The sequence below is a fragment of the Scatophagus argus genome, chromosome 10 (genome assembly GCF_020382885.2).
Source record: "Scatophagus argus isolate fScaArg1 chromosome 10, fScaArg1.pri, whole genome shotgun sequence".
NCBI classification, from domain to species: domain Eukaryota; kingdom Metazoa; phylum Chordata; class Actinopteri; family Scatophagidae; genus Scatophagus; species Scatophagus argus.
The window spans coordinates 23,744,119-23,761,434 of record NC_058502.1 but is presented as its reverse complement, the minus strand read 5'-3'; the positions used below and the strand labels follow the sequence as shown (position 1 = coordinate 23,761,434).

The window sequence follows — 17,316 nt, the reverse complement described above, 5'->3', positions numbered from 1 at the left end:
GTAGATACATACTGAAAACATCAGATCTATGAAGCAGGATATATGGAATTATGTAGCAAAGAAAAAAATGTTAAGTAACTCTATTTTAGATTACTCAAAGTAGCCACCATTTGCTTGACAGCGCTACAAATGTAGTCACCTGAAACAGTTTTCACTTCACAGGTGTGCCTTGTCAGGGTTGTGGAATATCTTGCCTTCTTAATGGGCTCTATTGACAACTGTTAGAATTCATATTATGGCAAGAACCAATTAGCTAGTAAAGAGAAACAACAGTCCATCATTATTTTAAGAAGTGAAGGCCAGTCAGTCAGCAAAATTGCAAAAACTTTGAATGTGTCCCCAAGTGACTTCGCAAAAACCATCAAGCGCTATGATGAAACTGGCTCACATAAATATAAATAGCATAATAAAGAAGAACCATTAAATGAGGTGTGTATAAAATTTTGACTGGTAATGTAGGCCAATTGATGAATACAGAGGCAGTTTTCTAAGAAGTTTGTGAACTAAGCGCAGATTAATGTAGTGGAGTTTAACATTATAAAATGCTATAAAAGTTACAAAAAGTACAAAATATGTGGAGAGTGTCCAACACACAGCAACAGAGCGCTAGATGCGCAAACAGGAAATTGCGCAATACATTCACTGGAGTCGGAGGAGGCCCTATAGACTTCTTTGTGCCAGTGCTTCTGAAAATGGATTGGACCTCCTTGGGGTCTATCACCACACGGTCAGAGGAAGAGCAACAATTTTCTATGATCAGCAATTTTCATGAAGCCCAATTGAGTCTTTATTTTCATTTTCATGAGTCTTCATTTTCATTTTCATGAAGCCCATCTAGGCTGGCTGATACCAAGACAAGACAAGACAACTTTATTTGTATAGCCCATTTTTACGAGCAGTTTGTCTCAAAGGGCTTTACATAACATCATAGCAACATCCTCTGCCCTTCGACCCTCACATCAGTGCAGTGGATGTTGTACAGGCAGGAAAGCAGTTAACAACATGAGAACAACATTACTGAAAAGACAAAGCAAAATCTCAACTCATAAAAATTTAAAATTTTCATGTCATTCGTCCGTTCAGTTTCACTTTCAATACTACCTCAATATGATTTTAACATTTCACAAGACTGAAATTATAATAATGAAATTATAATGAAATGCTGTATGGTGAAATGGTGAGGAAACCCCGAGCAGGACAACCGCAAGGGACAACCACCCCGCCGATAGTCGTTGATAAACGTCCTTGAGGAGCTTAGTTGGGATGGGGTCTAAGAGACATGTAGTTGTGTTAGATTTGTTCATGCTGGATGTCAGCTCAGGGAGGTCTATGGGCAGGAAGCTGTCCAGAGATGGAGTAGGATTAAAAGAGGTTTCTAGAGATGGCACTATATTGGCTATTCTGGGAAGATCTTTATTGATTTTTTTCTCTAATGTTAGTGATTTTATTGTTGAAGAAACTCATGAAGTCTTCACTACTAAGAGCTGCAGGAACACAAGGCTCAACAGAGCTGTGACTCTTAGTCAGCCTGGCTACGGTGTTAAAGACACCAACTGATTTGGAGGAGTACCACTTCCTCTCCATCCGTCTTGATATTTGCTTAAGTGTTTGTATATTTGAATTATACCAAGGAGCTAGCCTCCTATGATTTGTAACCTTCTTTTTCAGTGGAACAACCATATCTAAAACTGTGTGCAACCTGGCTGCAGTGTTGTTGACAAAAGAATCAATTTCTCCAGGAGCAACATTTAAATCAGTATTCTCTGTTCTACTGGTACATGGTGCTGAAGGGAGCTGTGATGGGATTGCATCCCCAAATCTGTCTACAGTATTCTCAGAGAGACATCTGGTATAGTAGACCTTTTTGTTGTGTGCTGTAAAGTCTTCTAGAGTTAGTTCAAAAACTGCAAGTGAATGGTCTCCCACCCCAGGTGGGATGAATGCTGTCTCTGCTAATGAAGCCAGGTTTTCCCCAGAAAGTCACCAATGGTTCATGGGAGCCTCTCCCATGAAGTCTTTAGAGGCATCACTAGGGGCTAGCCTAAGCAAGCTGTAACTACAAGCTTTATCAAAAAGGAAAGTGTTAAGTCTACTCTTAAACATAGAGAGGGTCTCTAGTTGTAATTTCCCAGTTATGGGACTAATAAAGGATTATCTTATCTTATTTTACCTCTTGGACAGAGAGTGGCAGATGGTTCCACAGCAGAGGAGCCTGATAATTGACAGCTCTGGCCCCCATTTTACTTTTTTCTCCTCAGAAGGTGGAGGTGACTTTGGAGGTGACCTTCTTGTAGAGGGCATTGGTGTTACGTGACCAGTCCAGTTTATTGTTGATGTTATGTGATGCCTAACAACTGTTCAGTCTCAGCCCTGAATAGATCTATTCTCAGGTTATTGCCCTGGCACTGGGAGTACACTTTGGATGGTGCAATGGAAAACATCCTGTTTATTCTCCTAGCTTCTGCTTCTCGTGGGTATCTCTTCAGATTTGTTCATTGATAGACCTTTCTTCATCATTATGCCTTATGCCTATGCTTGTTCTGTTAGCTGACTGACTTCTCTCTGTTTTGCCTTGATCTTGGTCTCCTCTTCTATGGGGGGTATTGATGTTTGTTTCTTATGGTATTGACCTTGCAGCCAAGCATATCTAGGATCGCTGTCACTGTGGTGTACATCAGCTCATTAGTTTCAGTTATCGACTTCACATACTCTTGTGCACTTGCTTTTGCCTCAACTGTGACTTTTTTTCCCCAACCATACGGTCCAGGGACATCAAGCTAAATTTGAAAGAGAATCTTCATGGCAGTGGAGAAGAATGAGAAATAAACAAATGGAGGAAACCTGGGTGAAAGGATATAGTGAGCTGGAAACAACACAAGGGTACTCTACAAGAGGTGTCAGAACTAGTTGTACTTTTTGCAGAAGCCCAGAGGCTTCAACAACATCTTAAACATCTGGAAAAGATTCTACAGAGTTGATAACAAGCTGAACAAGCTAGTTAGAAAGGCTAGCTCAGTGACTGGAAAAGTAGTTATGCTTCACCAGTGGTGGAAAAAGTATTCAGATCTTTTACTGTAAAAGTATATACATTCATTCATTCAGGAAAAATTTGGGTGTGGGGGAGTAATTGATCAATGCTCCCCCCACCCCCCGCTATTAGTCGGCTGACGTGCCCTTGAGCAAGGCACTTAATCCCCCCCGCCCCCAATTGCTCCCTGGGCACCTGACATGGCAGCCCACTGCTCCTGTGTGTTTCACTGCATGCGTTGCATGTGTGTGTTTCAATCAGTGATGGGTTAAATGCAGAGAAAGAATTTCAGTAAATGTAAAGAATGTACTAACAAGTTGTTGACAGTAGCTCTTGTTGGAGATTAGAGCTACAACCACGTGTCAGCTAATTTAATGTTGGGTTGTGTGTGGCTGTGCATTTATGGGTGAAAAGGGAGTAGAGGACTCACAACACAGCCTGAGCTGATTGCCAGTGTTGAGGGTTCGGGTGCTAGAGGTACAGTTTCCAGTCCTCACCACCTGTGATCTGTCATTCAGGAAACTCCAACCTAGAAGTAGAATGAGGAGCTCAGCCCCAAGTCCCTGAGTTTGGAGCCTGAAGGGCACTGTACTATAATATAATAATACCAAAATTAAATCAGTGAACATCAGGCTTGTGCAATTCCCCTTACCAATGTCCAGATGGAAGTAGAATTGCAATACCAGTACTACTTCTATTGGGGTGACATTCAAAGTGATCTAATGAGAAGGGCAGTGATGAGTGCTGAACTCCAATAAGCAGACAAAGGACATAGTTGAACAGTGAAATAATGTCTTTAGTAAGTAAATTAATAAGCTGAGTGCAATTCACTCAATAGATAATACTCAGGAGCACAAAGCTGGCTGAGATGGGGCAGCAGGTGAATGCACAAGGGTGAAATTCACAACAAAGAATCCAAAACATGAGGGCAAACTCAAACGGGCAGGAGGAACAGAGGTCCAATCCAGAGACAGAGCCATGCAGGGCAAACTAAAGCAGGAAAGTGAACCTGAACAGAGAGATAAGAGTTAGTTTCTTCCAAAGCAAACAAGTGTGATCAAAAGTGAGCCACAAAAGTTGATGGTATTGTTGTGCACTAGTAGGAGCAATTTGGTTATTGGCAAAAGAGTCAATGATTATGGGGAATAATCATTAAAGCAAAATCAGTGTATGCTTTATACACGTAAAAATCGGGGCACCACTCTGTCACCAAGGACCAATAGCCAAATTAATAAATAGGAAATAACAGTCTCTTAAAATTATGAAGGATGATTCCGAGCACGGGGCGGCACGGTGGTGCAGTGGTTAGCACTGTCGCCTCATAGCAAGAGGGTTCCAGGTTCGAATCCCGGTCTGGGCCCTTCTAGGTGGAGTTTGCATGTTCTCCCTGTGCCTGCGTGGGTTTTCTCCGGGTTCTCCAGCTTCCTCCCACAATACCAAAAACATGCACATTAGGTTAATTGGCTACTCTACATTGCCCCTAGGTGTGAGTGTGAGAGTGTGCGGTTGTCTGTCTTTGTGTGTTGGCCCTGCGATTGACTGGCGACCAGTCCAGGGTGTACCCCGCCTCTCGCCCGTAGTCAGCTGGGATAGGCTCCAGCTCCCCCGCGACCCTGACGGATAAGCGGTATAGAAAATGGATGGATGGATGGATTCCGAGCACTGGCTGTCATGAATTCAGCTGTTACTACAAGTACATTCACAATAACCACAGACAACGACAGGTTAAACTATAACAGGATTTATTAACCAGCAACAACCATCCAGAGATAAGTATCACTTTGTAATAAACACTATTATAATCCAAGTTTTATCAACACACATTAACTATTAACTAGGGATAACACAGGTACAGCAGCAAGAGTATATCTATACATAGATGTGCATATAACAGGAGTGTGTGTGTGTGTGTGTGTGTGTGTGTGTGTGTGTGTGAGAGAGAGAGAGAGAGAGCGAGAGATGACAATGAAGACCAAGATAGCAGAGGGATGACGCGGTGGGGGGGGGGGCGTGTCCCTTGAAGCCAAGATGGCGGGTCGTCACGTGAGTGACAAGACTACAAACAAGATGGCGGCTGATCACGTGAGTGGGGAAACTACAAAACAAGATAGCGGCTGATCACGTGAGTGGGGAGACTATAAAACAAGATGGCGAATGGCCACGTGAGTGGGGAAACTACAACCAAAGTAGCGAATGGCCCCGTGAGTGGGGAAACTACTCGCTGAAACGGCGGACAGTGTACACTGTCTCTGCCCAGACATAAGCCTCTTACTTTTGAAGTTTAATAATCCGCTTTAACGTTCGCAGCGTCGAATATTGATCCCTCGGTGGCAGCGGGGAAAATCACCGGTGAAGAAATTAACAAACTTAGTTTCATCCTTAACAAAGTCAGCGCGCGGCTCATTAACGTGCGATCATCTGATTGCCTAGCGATCCACTTCGGAAAAAGAAAAAAAGGAAAAGTTACAGAAAAAATACAGCAGTCTGCTTCTGCGAGTTGCAGAACTGTGACCCGGGATCTAAGATGATGATAATCAAAACGTTTGATTGTTGCTCCCTTTCGGCGACTTGGACACCTGGAGAGCCTGGAGCAGCTCTCACTGTCACAGCGCGCACGGGAAAAAGCAACAACTGAGGGTCGAGGTGAACTCTTACTACCTGAGCGACATCGCCTCGGACTGTCTGTGTCTGTGCCGGTTCTGAGTTTGAATTCAGATTTATGACTAGGTGTACGTCACCGACAGTCACTCTAACTCAGGCTTTATGGGATACATGTAGGCCGCTCTATTGTTCTCCAGAGCGCATGGCCAGAGATCCCAACAGTATAATCTGGCAAGGGTAGAGAGAGAGAGCCGGTCTTAAATATCCATGGGCAATGATGAATGATTGAAGGCAGATGGGGAAACAGGTGCGCAGGTAGGTGACTGACTGGACACAGGAACGGCTTCACCCAAACCTTCCAGATGAACCACACAGAAACAGGAAACAAAGAGAACAGAACAGGAAACAAAGACACAAAAACACCACAAGATACTAATCTTAACGAGTACATTAAGTACATTAAGACTTTCATCAGTTTCTCTAATCACTAGATAAACAGTCATTTAGGTTTGCCTGGCTGATGTTCTTGGGTACAGGAATGAAGAGTTAAGAGCCATAAGTCAGTTGGTTGACCAGAAAAAAACATTTCCAACTAGTTACTATCAAAATGTTTCAAGGCACGTCACCGCCACTTTTTAGGTCTTGGTCATTTAACCTCACTTTAACTAACACCATGTCTTTTTGCTGGATGAATGATTTAAACCTTTGCACATCTGTAAGTTATCAGAGATACAAGATGCCCCCCCCAACCCACCCCCGATGTCCTGTGTCCACTGAATAGCACTGGAGAGGCTGATTTTTAACACTGCTTCTTTCAGCATCCCTACAACTTTTAATCACAAAGTCTGCTTGTTTTGAAGAGGGGGAGATCTTCTGGGGTTAATTCACACCTATTGTTACAAACAAACTGAGCGCCTGTTGATATTTAATGTGAAACCTCTCATGTACTCTTGATATTAAGTGGAATACATAATGCAGTTGTGAAACAAGTACTGTACTGAAAACAAGTAAGTAGAAGTTAACCCTGGGCTCAGTGCTTGTCTTATACAACATAACTTTACTAACATTAAATAGAATGCTGCATGTTAGAGACTTACTGTCTTTTGCTCAGAGGCAGAATCATTAGCCATTCCTGCAAGGGCTACAGTGCAATTATATTTTGTAACCCAGTCTAAACCTGCAGTGTCTTTTTGGAAACCTTGTGAAATAAGTTGATAATGACAAGCACTACTCTATTGATGAATTAGAGGCTGTGACATATTGGCCATTTGTCGTCCAAGTCCTTTCGTCATCCAAGTGCTCTTCACTTATTTCAGACCTCTCCTCACATCATTCTCTGAGAGAGTGAGAGGTCATCACTGGTCAGGTCTCTTGCACTTGGAGAAAAATTGCTACAAATGTCCAGATACCCCTCTGTCACATCAACACCTCAACATTCTGCGCACTCGCCTCAAATACATCCACCAGGGCCCTTTTAGGAAGCTTGCTTGTTATCTTCACCCCAACAACATTGATTCTCTCTGGAGCTTGTCTCGGAACATAAATCAGAATGCTGTACAGTGCACTGCTGATTTCAACAATCTATGCCCCATAACGTCAGTGAAAGCCCCTGTCAGAAAAGTGCTCTTTCGCTGACGCAGAAAGAGCAGAACCCCGACGCAGAGACTCACCGAAGGAGAGGCAGGCAGGCAGGGGTCAAAAACAAACAAGAATCCTGAGCTGCTATCTGCTGTGTGTCCTATGTATTCATCTATCCTGGCTCTGGGTGATTTTAATATACATGTGGATTCAAATAACTATACCTTTGCTGACAATTTTCTCAGTATCCTAAACTGTTTTGATCTTACTCAACATGTAAACTTTCCCACCAACTCAAAAGGTCACATTCTTGACCTTGTCTGCACTGCTGGTAACTCTCCATCTGACCTTGGCTCCAAAGATCTCTCTGTCTCAGACCATAAAGCTGTCTTGTTCAATATTGCTGTTCCTGAGCATCACCGCCGCCCCCATCCATCACGCTCTATCACGTGTAGACAACACCGAGAACATTGACACAGCTGAACTATTACACATATTGCAATCCCAACTCACAGATCAGTCACTTAACACGTTCTTAACACTCATCTATCTAGCATATTAAATCAGATTGCCTCATTGAAAACACACACTGTGTCCTTTCAACGCCCTGCTCCACGGTTTACATCTGAGTTACATAAAATGAAGGTTGATGGCCAAGATGGATCCCCACTCCGTGGTACTCCCATTTCCTATACCCTACCAGCTAATTTGTTTTCTGCCTTCACACCTATTGACGAGTACTTCGTCCATGACCTTACCACTAAGGCTAAGAGGACTACTTGACTCTTGGACCCCATGCCTACCACACTGGTCAAAATTGCCTGCCAGCTCTATGCTCCCTCCTTGTTCATATTATAAATTCATCTCTTTTAACTGGTTCTGTTCTTCGCTCACGCAAAACTGCAGCTATCACCTCTGTCCTTAAGAAATCTGGAGCAGCTGTTGATGATCTGAAAAACTATTGACCCATATCCAACCTTCCATTCACAGCCAAACTCCTTGAGCTGTTTCCTCCCAACTCCAAGAACACCATTGCCATTAGCACCCGGATGACACAGAATTTTCTCAAACGTAACCAAGACGAAACAGAAGCCATACTCATTGCCACTCCAATTGTATTGAAAAAAACTCTGGCTGGCCCTGGCTTTTTCACTACCTCTACCTCTGAAGTTAAAAACCTTGGCGTTTTTAATTGATTCCACCCTCTCATTTCAATTCAATTCAATTCAGTTTATTTATATAGTGCCAATTCACAACAAAAGTTATCTCATGACACTTTCCAATTTGAGCAGGTCTAGACCAAACTCTTTAATTAAATTGGAAATAGAGAGAGCCCAACATTCCCCTTTGAGCAAGCACTTGGCGACAGTGGCGAGGAAAAACTGTCTTTTACAAGGCCTTGACCGGTTGGGTTGAGAGAGAGAGAGAGAGAGAGAGAGAGAGAGAGAGAGAGAGCAAGGGAGAGAGGCAGAGGGGGTGGGGTATGAGAGAAGCAGCACACAAGCAGAGATGCATAGCAGCAGTAATAATACCAGGAAATGTAGATAATGATAATGACAATGAAGTATACAGAAGGTATTTTGATGATTTTGATAACAATAGTAGTAGTAGTAATAATGGTAGTAGCTGTACTGAGTCGTAACAGATTTAAATCAGATTATGACTAAACAGTAGTAATTGCAGTAGGTTTTGAGCAAGACGACAGCAGGACTGTAGCAGGAGGTCCAGTCATGTTTGATAGGAATCTGCAGGACAAGAAAGCACAAGGACTCCAGGGAAGAAGTTGAGTTAGTAATATGCATTAATGGGACATGAATGTGTGCAGAAGGAGAGGGAGAGGAAGAAAGAGCTCAGTGCGTCATGGGAGGGCCCCTAGTAGTCTAAGCCTATAGCAGCATAACTATAAGCTTTATCAAAGAGGAAAGTTTTTAGTCTACTCTTAAATATAGAGAGGGTGTCTGCCTCCCGGACCGAAACCGGAAGATGGTTCCATAGTAGAGGAGCTTGATGACTAAAGGCTCTTGTTCCCAATCTACTTTTGAGGACTCTAGGAACCACAAGTAGCCCTGCATTTTGAGAACACAAAGTTCTGGTGGGATAATAGGGTACTATTAACTCTTTAAGATAGGATGGTGCCTGACCGTTCAGGGCTTTATAAGTGAGGAGGAGAATTTTAAAATCTATCCTGAATTTTACAGGTAGCCAATGTAGAGTCAAGTCAAGTCAAGTCAACTTTATTTGTATAGCCCATTTTTACAAGCAGTTTGTCTCAAAGGGCTTAACATAACATCAGCAACATCCTCTGCCCTTCGACCCTCACATCGACTAAGGAAAAACTCCCAGAAAAACCTTAAACAGGAAAAAATGGAAGAAACCTCAGGGTGAGCAACAGAGGAGGGAACCCTCACCCAGGACGGGCAGACGTGCAATGGATGTTGTACAGGCAGGAAAGCAATTAACAACATGAGAAATGACATTACTAAAAAGATAAGTAAAACAAAATCTCAACTGTTTAGTTTCACTTTTTGCTACCACCTCAATATGATTTTAACATTTCACAAGTTATAAGAGAATCACTATCCTATCAGTTCGATTTCGGCCAGTAGGGAGAACCACCCCGCCGATAGTCGCTACACAGAGGAATGACAGGCAGATGTCAACAATACACATTGGGTTGGTCATAGAGCTGGCTACAGTTCAACTTGAAGATCTGGATGGAGAGATACCTGCAGAAAGATACAGAGAGAGAGAGAGAGAAAGGGAGGGAGAGACACAAGACTACAAGGAGCACTGGACACACAGTTAGTGACATAAAATAATGAACTGCATGTTAATCTGACGAGGGGAGAGGATAGAAGAGGAGAAGGAGGAGGGGAAACTGCTTGGTGGATCATGTTTGTGTCCCCCGGCAGCATAGGCCTATAGCAGCTTAGCTATGATAGAGATTTAAAGATTAACAGTTAGTCAGACCTATTCTACCTGTGGCTATATAGTATGAGGTGAGTGAAACTATGCCTACCAGCCCTACACACTTTATTTGCTGCTAACTATATGCTTTACTAAACAGAAAGGTTTTAAGTTTAGTCTTAAAAGTGGAGGTGGTGTCTGCCTGTCGAACCCAGATTGGCAACTGGTTCCACAGCAGGGGTGCCTGATAGCTAAAGGCTCGTCCTCCCGTTCTACTTTTATGAATTCTGGGAACTGTAAGTAAACCTGCACTCTGTGATCTGAGTGATCTATTGGGAATATATGGGACTATTAGATCCTGCATGTATGATGGGGCTAGTCCATTTAGGGCCTTATATGTAAGTAGGAGAATTTTAAAGTCTATTCTGAATTTTACCGGAAGCCAGTGAAGAGAAGCTAAGATGGGGGAGATATGATCCCTTTTACTGATTCCTGTTAAAACTCTAGCTGCTGCATTCTGGATCAGCTGCAGGTTATTAATAGAGTAATTTGGACATCCTGACAATAGTGAGTTGCAGTAGTCCAGCCTAGAAATAACGATAGCATGGACAAGTTTTTCAGCATCACTCTCAGAGAGGACGCTCCTAATCTTAGCAATATTACGGAGGTGAAAGAAGGCGGTCTTAGAGGTCTGTTTAATGTGATGAATAAATGACACGTCCTGATCAAAGATAACGCCGAGGTTCCTCGTAGTCGTACTGGAGGCCAAAGTAATGCCGTCCAGAGAGAGAATATTATCAGCTATTCTATTTCTAAGGTGTTTGGGGTCTAGAACAATGATCTCAGTTTTGTCTGAGTTTAATAATAAAAAATTGGAGGTCATCCAGTCCTTTATGTACTTAAGACATGCCTGGAGTCTGGCTAACGGCTCTGTTTCTTCAGGCTTTAAGGATAAGTACAGCTGAGTGTCATCAGCATAACAATGAAAGTTTATGCCATGTTTCTGAATAATATTTCCTAGAGGGAGCATGTATAAGGTGAACAGGATCGGCCCAAGCACTGAACCTTGTGGAACACCGAGGCTAACCCTTATATATGAAGAGGAAACATTATTAACTTGAGCAAAGTGAAATCTATCTGTTAAATATGATTTGAACCAGCGTAGCGCAGTCCCTGTGATCCTAGTCTCATGTTCTAATCTGTGTAATAAAATGCTGTGATCTACAGTGTCGAAAGCAGCACTGAGATCTAGCAAAACAAGTATGGAGACAAGCCCGCGGTCTGATGTCATGAGGAGGTCATTTGTGACTTTAACCAGTGCTGTTTCTGTGCTGTGATGGGCTCTGAAACCAGACTGAAACATCTCAAAGAGACTGTTCCTGTGTAGGTGATCAATCAACTGATTTGCAACCATTCTTTCGAGTATTTTAGATAAGAACGGGAGGTTGGATATCGGCCTATAGTTTGCTAAGATGTCTGGGTCAAGTGAAGGTTTTTTAAGGAAAGGTCTAATGACAGCGGTTTTAAACGCCTGTGTTACATAACCTGTTGTTAAGGATAAGTTGATCTGATCTAAGAAGGAAACGCCAATCAAGGGAAAGACGTCCTTGAGGAGCTTAGTTGGGATGGGGTCTAAGAGACATGTAGTTGGGTTAGATTTGTTAATGCTGGAGGTCAGCTCGGGGAGGTCTATGGGCAGGAACCTGTCCAAAGATGGAGGAGGATTAAAAGAGATTTCTAGAGATGGCACTATATCGGCTATTCTGGGAAGATCTTTATTGATTTTTTCTCTAATGTTATTGATTTTATTGGTGAAGAAACTCATGAAGTCTTCACTACTAAGAGCTGCAGGAATACAAGGCTCAACAGAGCTGTGACTCTTGGTCAGCCTGGCTACGGTGTTAAAGAGAAAACGTGGGTTGTTCTTGTTTTTCTCTATTAATGTTGAATAATAGGCAGTTCTGGCTTCACGAAGGGCCTTTTTGTATGCCAATAGACTGTCTTTCCAGGCTCTCTGGGATTCAGCTGATTTGGAGGAGTACCACTTCCTCTCCATCCGTCTTGATGTTTGTTTAAGTGTTCGTATATTTGAATTATACCAAGGAGCTAGCCTCCTATGATTTGTAACCTTCCTTCTCAGTGGGGCAACCATATCTAAAACTGTGTGCAACATGGCTGCAGTGTTATTAACAAAAGAATCAATTGCTGCAGGAGTAACATTTAAATCCGTACGGTCTGTTGTACTGGTACATGGTGCTGAGGGGAGCTGTGATGGGATTGCATCCCTAAATCTGTCTACACTATCTTCAGAGAGGCATCTGGTGTAGTAGACCTTTTTGTTGTGTGCTGTAAAGTCTTCTAGAGTTAGTTCAAAAACTACAAGTGAATGGTCTGAAAGGAGAGGGTTTTGAGGGGCAACTAACAGGTTCTTAGTTTCTAGGCCGTAGGTGAGAACCAGATATAGTGTGTGATTGTGGCAGTGTGTTGGTTCATTCACTATCTGAAGGAAACCTATTGAATCTAAGAGTGAACTAAAGGCTGTCTTAAGACTGTCAGAGTCAACATCCATATGAATGTTGAAGTCACCTACTATAATGACTTTATCTGTACTGAGCACTAAACTAGATAAGAAGTCAGAAAACTCAGACAGGAACTCTGAGTAAGCAGCAGCAGGTGGGCGATACACAACAACTAATAAAACTGGCTTTTCTGACTTCCAGTTTTGGTGAGACAGGCTGAGAGTGAGACTCTCAAATGAGCTATAGATATATTTAGGTTTGGGGTTAATCTGAAGGCTGGAGTGGTAGATTGCTGCCACTCCTCCTCCTCGGCCTGTGCCTCGAGGAACATGATAGTTAATATAACCAGATGGAGTTGATTCATTTAAACTAACATATTCTTCATCCCGTAACTAAGTCTCAGTGAGGCAGAATATATCAGACTGATGATCAATAATTAGATCACTGACTAGGAGGGATTTAGAGTGGAGGGATCGTATATTTAATAATCCACATCTGACTGTCCTATTTTTTGGCTCTAAATATTTGCTCGTTTGTATTTTTATGAGATTATTATGATTAACACTTCTTAAATTTTGTGCTGGTTGGACTATGGGAGGACGAGGCACTGACACTATTTCTATGGGATTGTTAAACTTAGTATTACTGTGTGCATTTATATTTTTATTTTTTCTAATTTTAACGGAGGGCGGCAGTCCTACAGAAGCAGCAGAGAAGTGTGTAAGACAGCGACTCTGCTTCCTGGCCTCGACCCTGGGTTGTCAGGGTGTTGGTTGTCTAATAAACTTGGCCATATTGGTAGGAATAAGAGCCGCACCACCCCAAGTGGGATGAATGCCGTCTCTGCTAATGAGGCCAGGTTTTCCCCAGAAAGTCTCCGAGTTATCTATAAAGGCCACGTTGTTTTCTGGACACCACCGTGACAGCCAGCGACGGAGCGATGACATGCGGCTAAACATATCATCACTGGTCAGATTCGGGAGGGGACCAGAGAACGCTACGGAGTCCGACATGGTTTTTGCCAAATTACACACCGACTCAATATTGACTTTGGTGACCTCCAACTGGCGTAGCCGAGTGTCATTAGCGCCGACGTGAATTATAATCTTACCATATTTACTCTTATCTCTCGCCAGCAGCTTTGTAGAGAAGCCAGAACAGGAGAAATATGGTCTCTCATGCTGGTTCTTGTCAGTAGTCGTGCTGCAGCGTTCTGGATTAGCTAGAGAGTCTTTATGGATTTATTGGGGCAGCCTGATAGAAGGGAGTTACAGTAATCCAGTCTAGAGGTAATGAATGCATGGACTAATTTTTCTGCATCTTTTTGACTCAGGATGTGCCTAATCTTTGCGATATTGCGGAGGTGAAAGAATGCAGTCTTTGAAATATTTGCTATGTGCGAGTTAAAGGACATGTCCTGGTCAAAGATAACTCCTAGATTTCTTACAGTGGAGCTTGAGGCCACAGCTAAGCCATCTATCAATGCAATATCACTGCATAATTTGTTTCTAAGGTGTTCGGGGCCCAGAACAATAACTTCAGTTTTGTCTGAATTTAGAAGTAGGAAGTTGCTGGTCATCCAGGTTTTTATGTCTTTAAGACATGCCTGAAGCTTGACTAGCTGATTTGTTTCATCTGGTTTCATTGATAAGTACAATTGTCTGTCATCCACATAACAATGAAAATGTATGGAGTGTTTCCTAATAATATCACCAATGGGGAGCATATACAGGCTGAATAATATTGGCCCAAGGACAGAACCTTGGGGAATTCCATGACTAACTTTTGTGAATGTGGACGATGTATCATTAACATGAACAAATTGAAATCGCTATAAATAAGACTGAAACCAGCTTAATGCAGTTCCTTTGATGCCAATTAGGTGTTCCAATCTGTGCAGTAATATAGAGTGGTCAATGGTGTCAAATGCAGCACTAAGGTCTAACAGTACAAGGACAGAGATAAATCCCTTGTCTGATGCCAGGAGGAGGTCATTTGTGACTTTGACCAATGCTGTTTCTGTGCTATGATGAGCTCTAAAGCCAGATTGAAAATTTTCATTTGACACTCACATTACCAAAACAGCTTTATTCCACCTCAAAAACATTTCCAGACTCCGCCCCTCACAACCCCACCACTGCTGAGTCTCTCATCCATGCATTCATAACCTTCATGCTTGATTACTGTAATGCCCTTCTCTTTGTCGTTAAATGCATTCAAAATTCAGCTGCAAGAGTTCTCACCCACACCAGGCCCTAGCAACACATCACCCCCATCCTCCATCAACTACACTAGCTCCCTGTGCAATATCGTATACAATTCAAAATAATTCTACTTGTTTTCAAAGCCCAACAAAATCTTGCACCCTCCTATCTTTCAGATAGAGCACTGATGCTCACCTCCTGCTCACCCTTATTGCACATCTCTACACTATGGGAGGCAGGGCGTTTAATATAGCTGACCCCAAACTCTGGAACTCCCTCCCACTTGCACTCAGGATCACCTCACTGGCTACCTTCAATCCAAGCTCAAAACTCACCTATTCACTCTTGCTCCCAGAACCCAGAATTTGTGGTTAGGAAAAACTTTAACAGTCATTGAGGGAATGATACCATCTGTCAGCTTTGTTATAAAGCACCTTACTACTTTCGCTCACTTCTTGAATGGGGTGTAACAGTGATTATGAAAGAGAACTGATAGATGTTGCAGCCTAGGGTAGCAGAGGTGTATAAACATTGGAACAACTGAGATCATAGCAGGTATTGTCATGAAACACCACCTTTCGATTTTTGGGATTCTTCAAACCTATCTATGTGACACATAATGAGATATTTTTTGACTAGTTGAACAGAATGATCTGGCACTGCAGGGGGGAGTCATGTCTCTTTGAAGAATATAGTGCGATCTGTGTGTACGTAGCTTGTTATGTACAAACTGAACATTTCCAAGTTAGATACTAAGCAGGGGTGGATGGCGTGCAGCCTGTTTTGGTATACAGCTAATAAATGCGCACTGCAATGTTATTATCAATGACTTCACATCCCTCATTGGGAAGAGTCTGTTTTATTGTATTGCATTCTTAATTTACCTATTATTTTCTCTTTTTGATGCCATTATTTCATTAACGCCTCTGTCTTATTATCTGGAAGATTTGTTATTGGAAAAATTCCAGCATTCTGTAGTCCAGACTGCTGCCTTGAACAAGTTGTCAGGTCTAATGCGAAGTACACTCGTGGACTTTTTGTTGGATTTGTCACATATTGCTATTGAGATAATTTGCAAAATGAATAAAATTGTTCAAATATTGTTCATCCCATATTTTGTTGCTGCATTGACCTTAAATCAGGATTTGAGCTACCAAGTTTGAACATTTGGAGAATATTATTAAAAAATATTCTTGTTCCACAAGAGAGTTTGTAGTTTATGAATAATACATGATTGTTTCCTAGTTTGAATTAGCATTATAGCAACTGTAACATAATCTGTCACCCCAAAGTCTTTGCTATAGATGCACTTCTTATTTTATTATTGTTATAAGCTTGTATTTGTTTTTTTGTTTTTTTTATATATATATATGTATAGCTGAGTTCAAAGAGATCTGCCCTGGAGGAATGGGCTATACTGTTCTACCAAATCCACCTGTCAAGCCAGTCACCATTTACCAGGAGTCCACTGTCCTCCTACCATCCCAGCCCCTACCAACATCAGCGACACCAATGGAGGCTTTTGGAAAATCTGAAGAGATGATACCAGGTGAGTGTCTACCATGTAATACTGCATTTTATTATTGAGTGCAAGTGCAGCTGGTTTAGTGATGGTGATTTTTTTGATGTCAGGTCTATCAAGTAAAAACTAGATTAGCACGAGGTACGTGCTTATCCTTTTTTTAGACACATGTCCTAGTCAAAGTTCAATGGCAACAGGCAGCCCAGACATCTTTTTACATAGTAACCTAATCCACTATCTCCAATATTTTTTCTTGAGAATTTAGATCCAGCTTGGAAATGTAGTCTGCCCACTGGGCAGCAAGGTCTCTCCCATAAGTCTGTTGCTGATGCTCAAAAGAAGGTGGTCCAGTGTAAATATAGTATTACAGCATCTGATACCCCCGAGTGACTAGTAGTCTTATAGTGTTTTTTATCATGACTGATGAATTACATTCAAAGATAATTTTTAGAAATGTGTTGTTAATAATTCCTTGCATTACAATTGGATCTTTGTGCTATTCTGTGCTCGGGCCCTAATGCAATGCAAGGAATTCTGATTCTTCTCTTTCTTAATTGAAATTAATCACATTTTTGAGGGGCGCTTGAACACTTAGGAAACCTTGCACATGTGTAAGAAGTAGAGAAATTTATATTTTAATAATCTTAATAATTATCTTAATCTTAATATTTATTGGCCTGCCATGGATGTGGTAAAATGGCTCCATAGAATCCCCTACAAACATCATTTTACATTTAGCATACATGTATGAAAATTGGTGGGTATATATAGATATCCAAGTACATACTATTGAGCTGACACGTTTATGACAAAAGTTTGTAAGTGGTCAATTCAGAAGTCTGTCAATCTATATTTTTGAAAATTTGCAAAATAATAAAGCATCTGTATCTCCAAATGTCTTCATTCAGAAATTGTCAGGTTCAGGCTCATGCAGGACTCAGATGCAGAGATGGTGTA

The 17,316-nt window shown here is 41.9% G+C and overlaps 1 protein-coding gene across 5 annotated transcripts in view; it reads left to right on the top strand.

Annotated features, from left to right (window-relative positions):
* Positions 1-17,316, top strand: part of ltbp1 (latent transforming growth factor beta binding protein 1) — a 191,333-nt gene that overhangs the window by 120,489 nt on the left and 53,528 nt on the right. For all 5 annotated transcript variants that reach the window (XM_046401529.1, XM_046401527.1, XM_046401528.1 and 2 more), the window contains one exon: positions 16,216-16,386. In XM_046401529.1, coding sequence (XP_046257485.1) covers positions 16,216-16,386 — 171 coding nt within the window. The remainder of the gene's footprint in view (positions 1-16,215; positions 16,387-17,316) is intronic.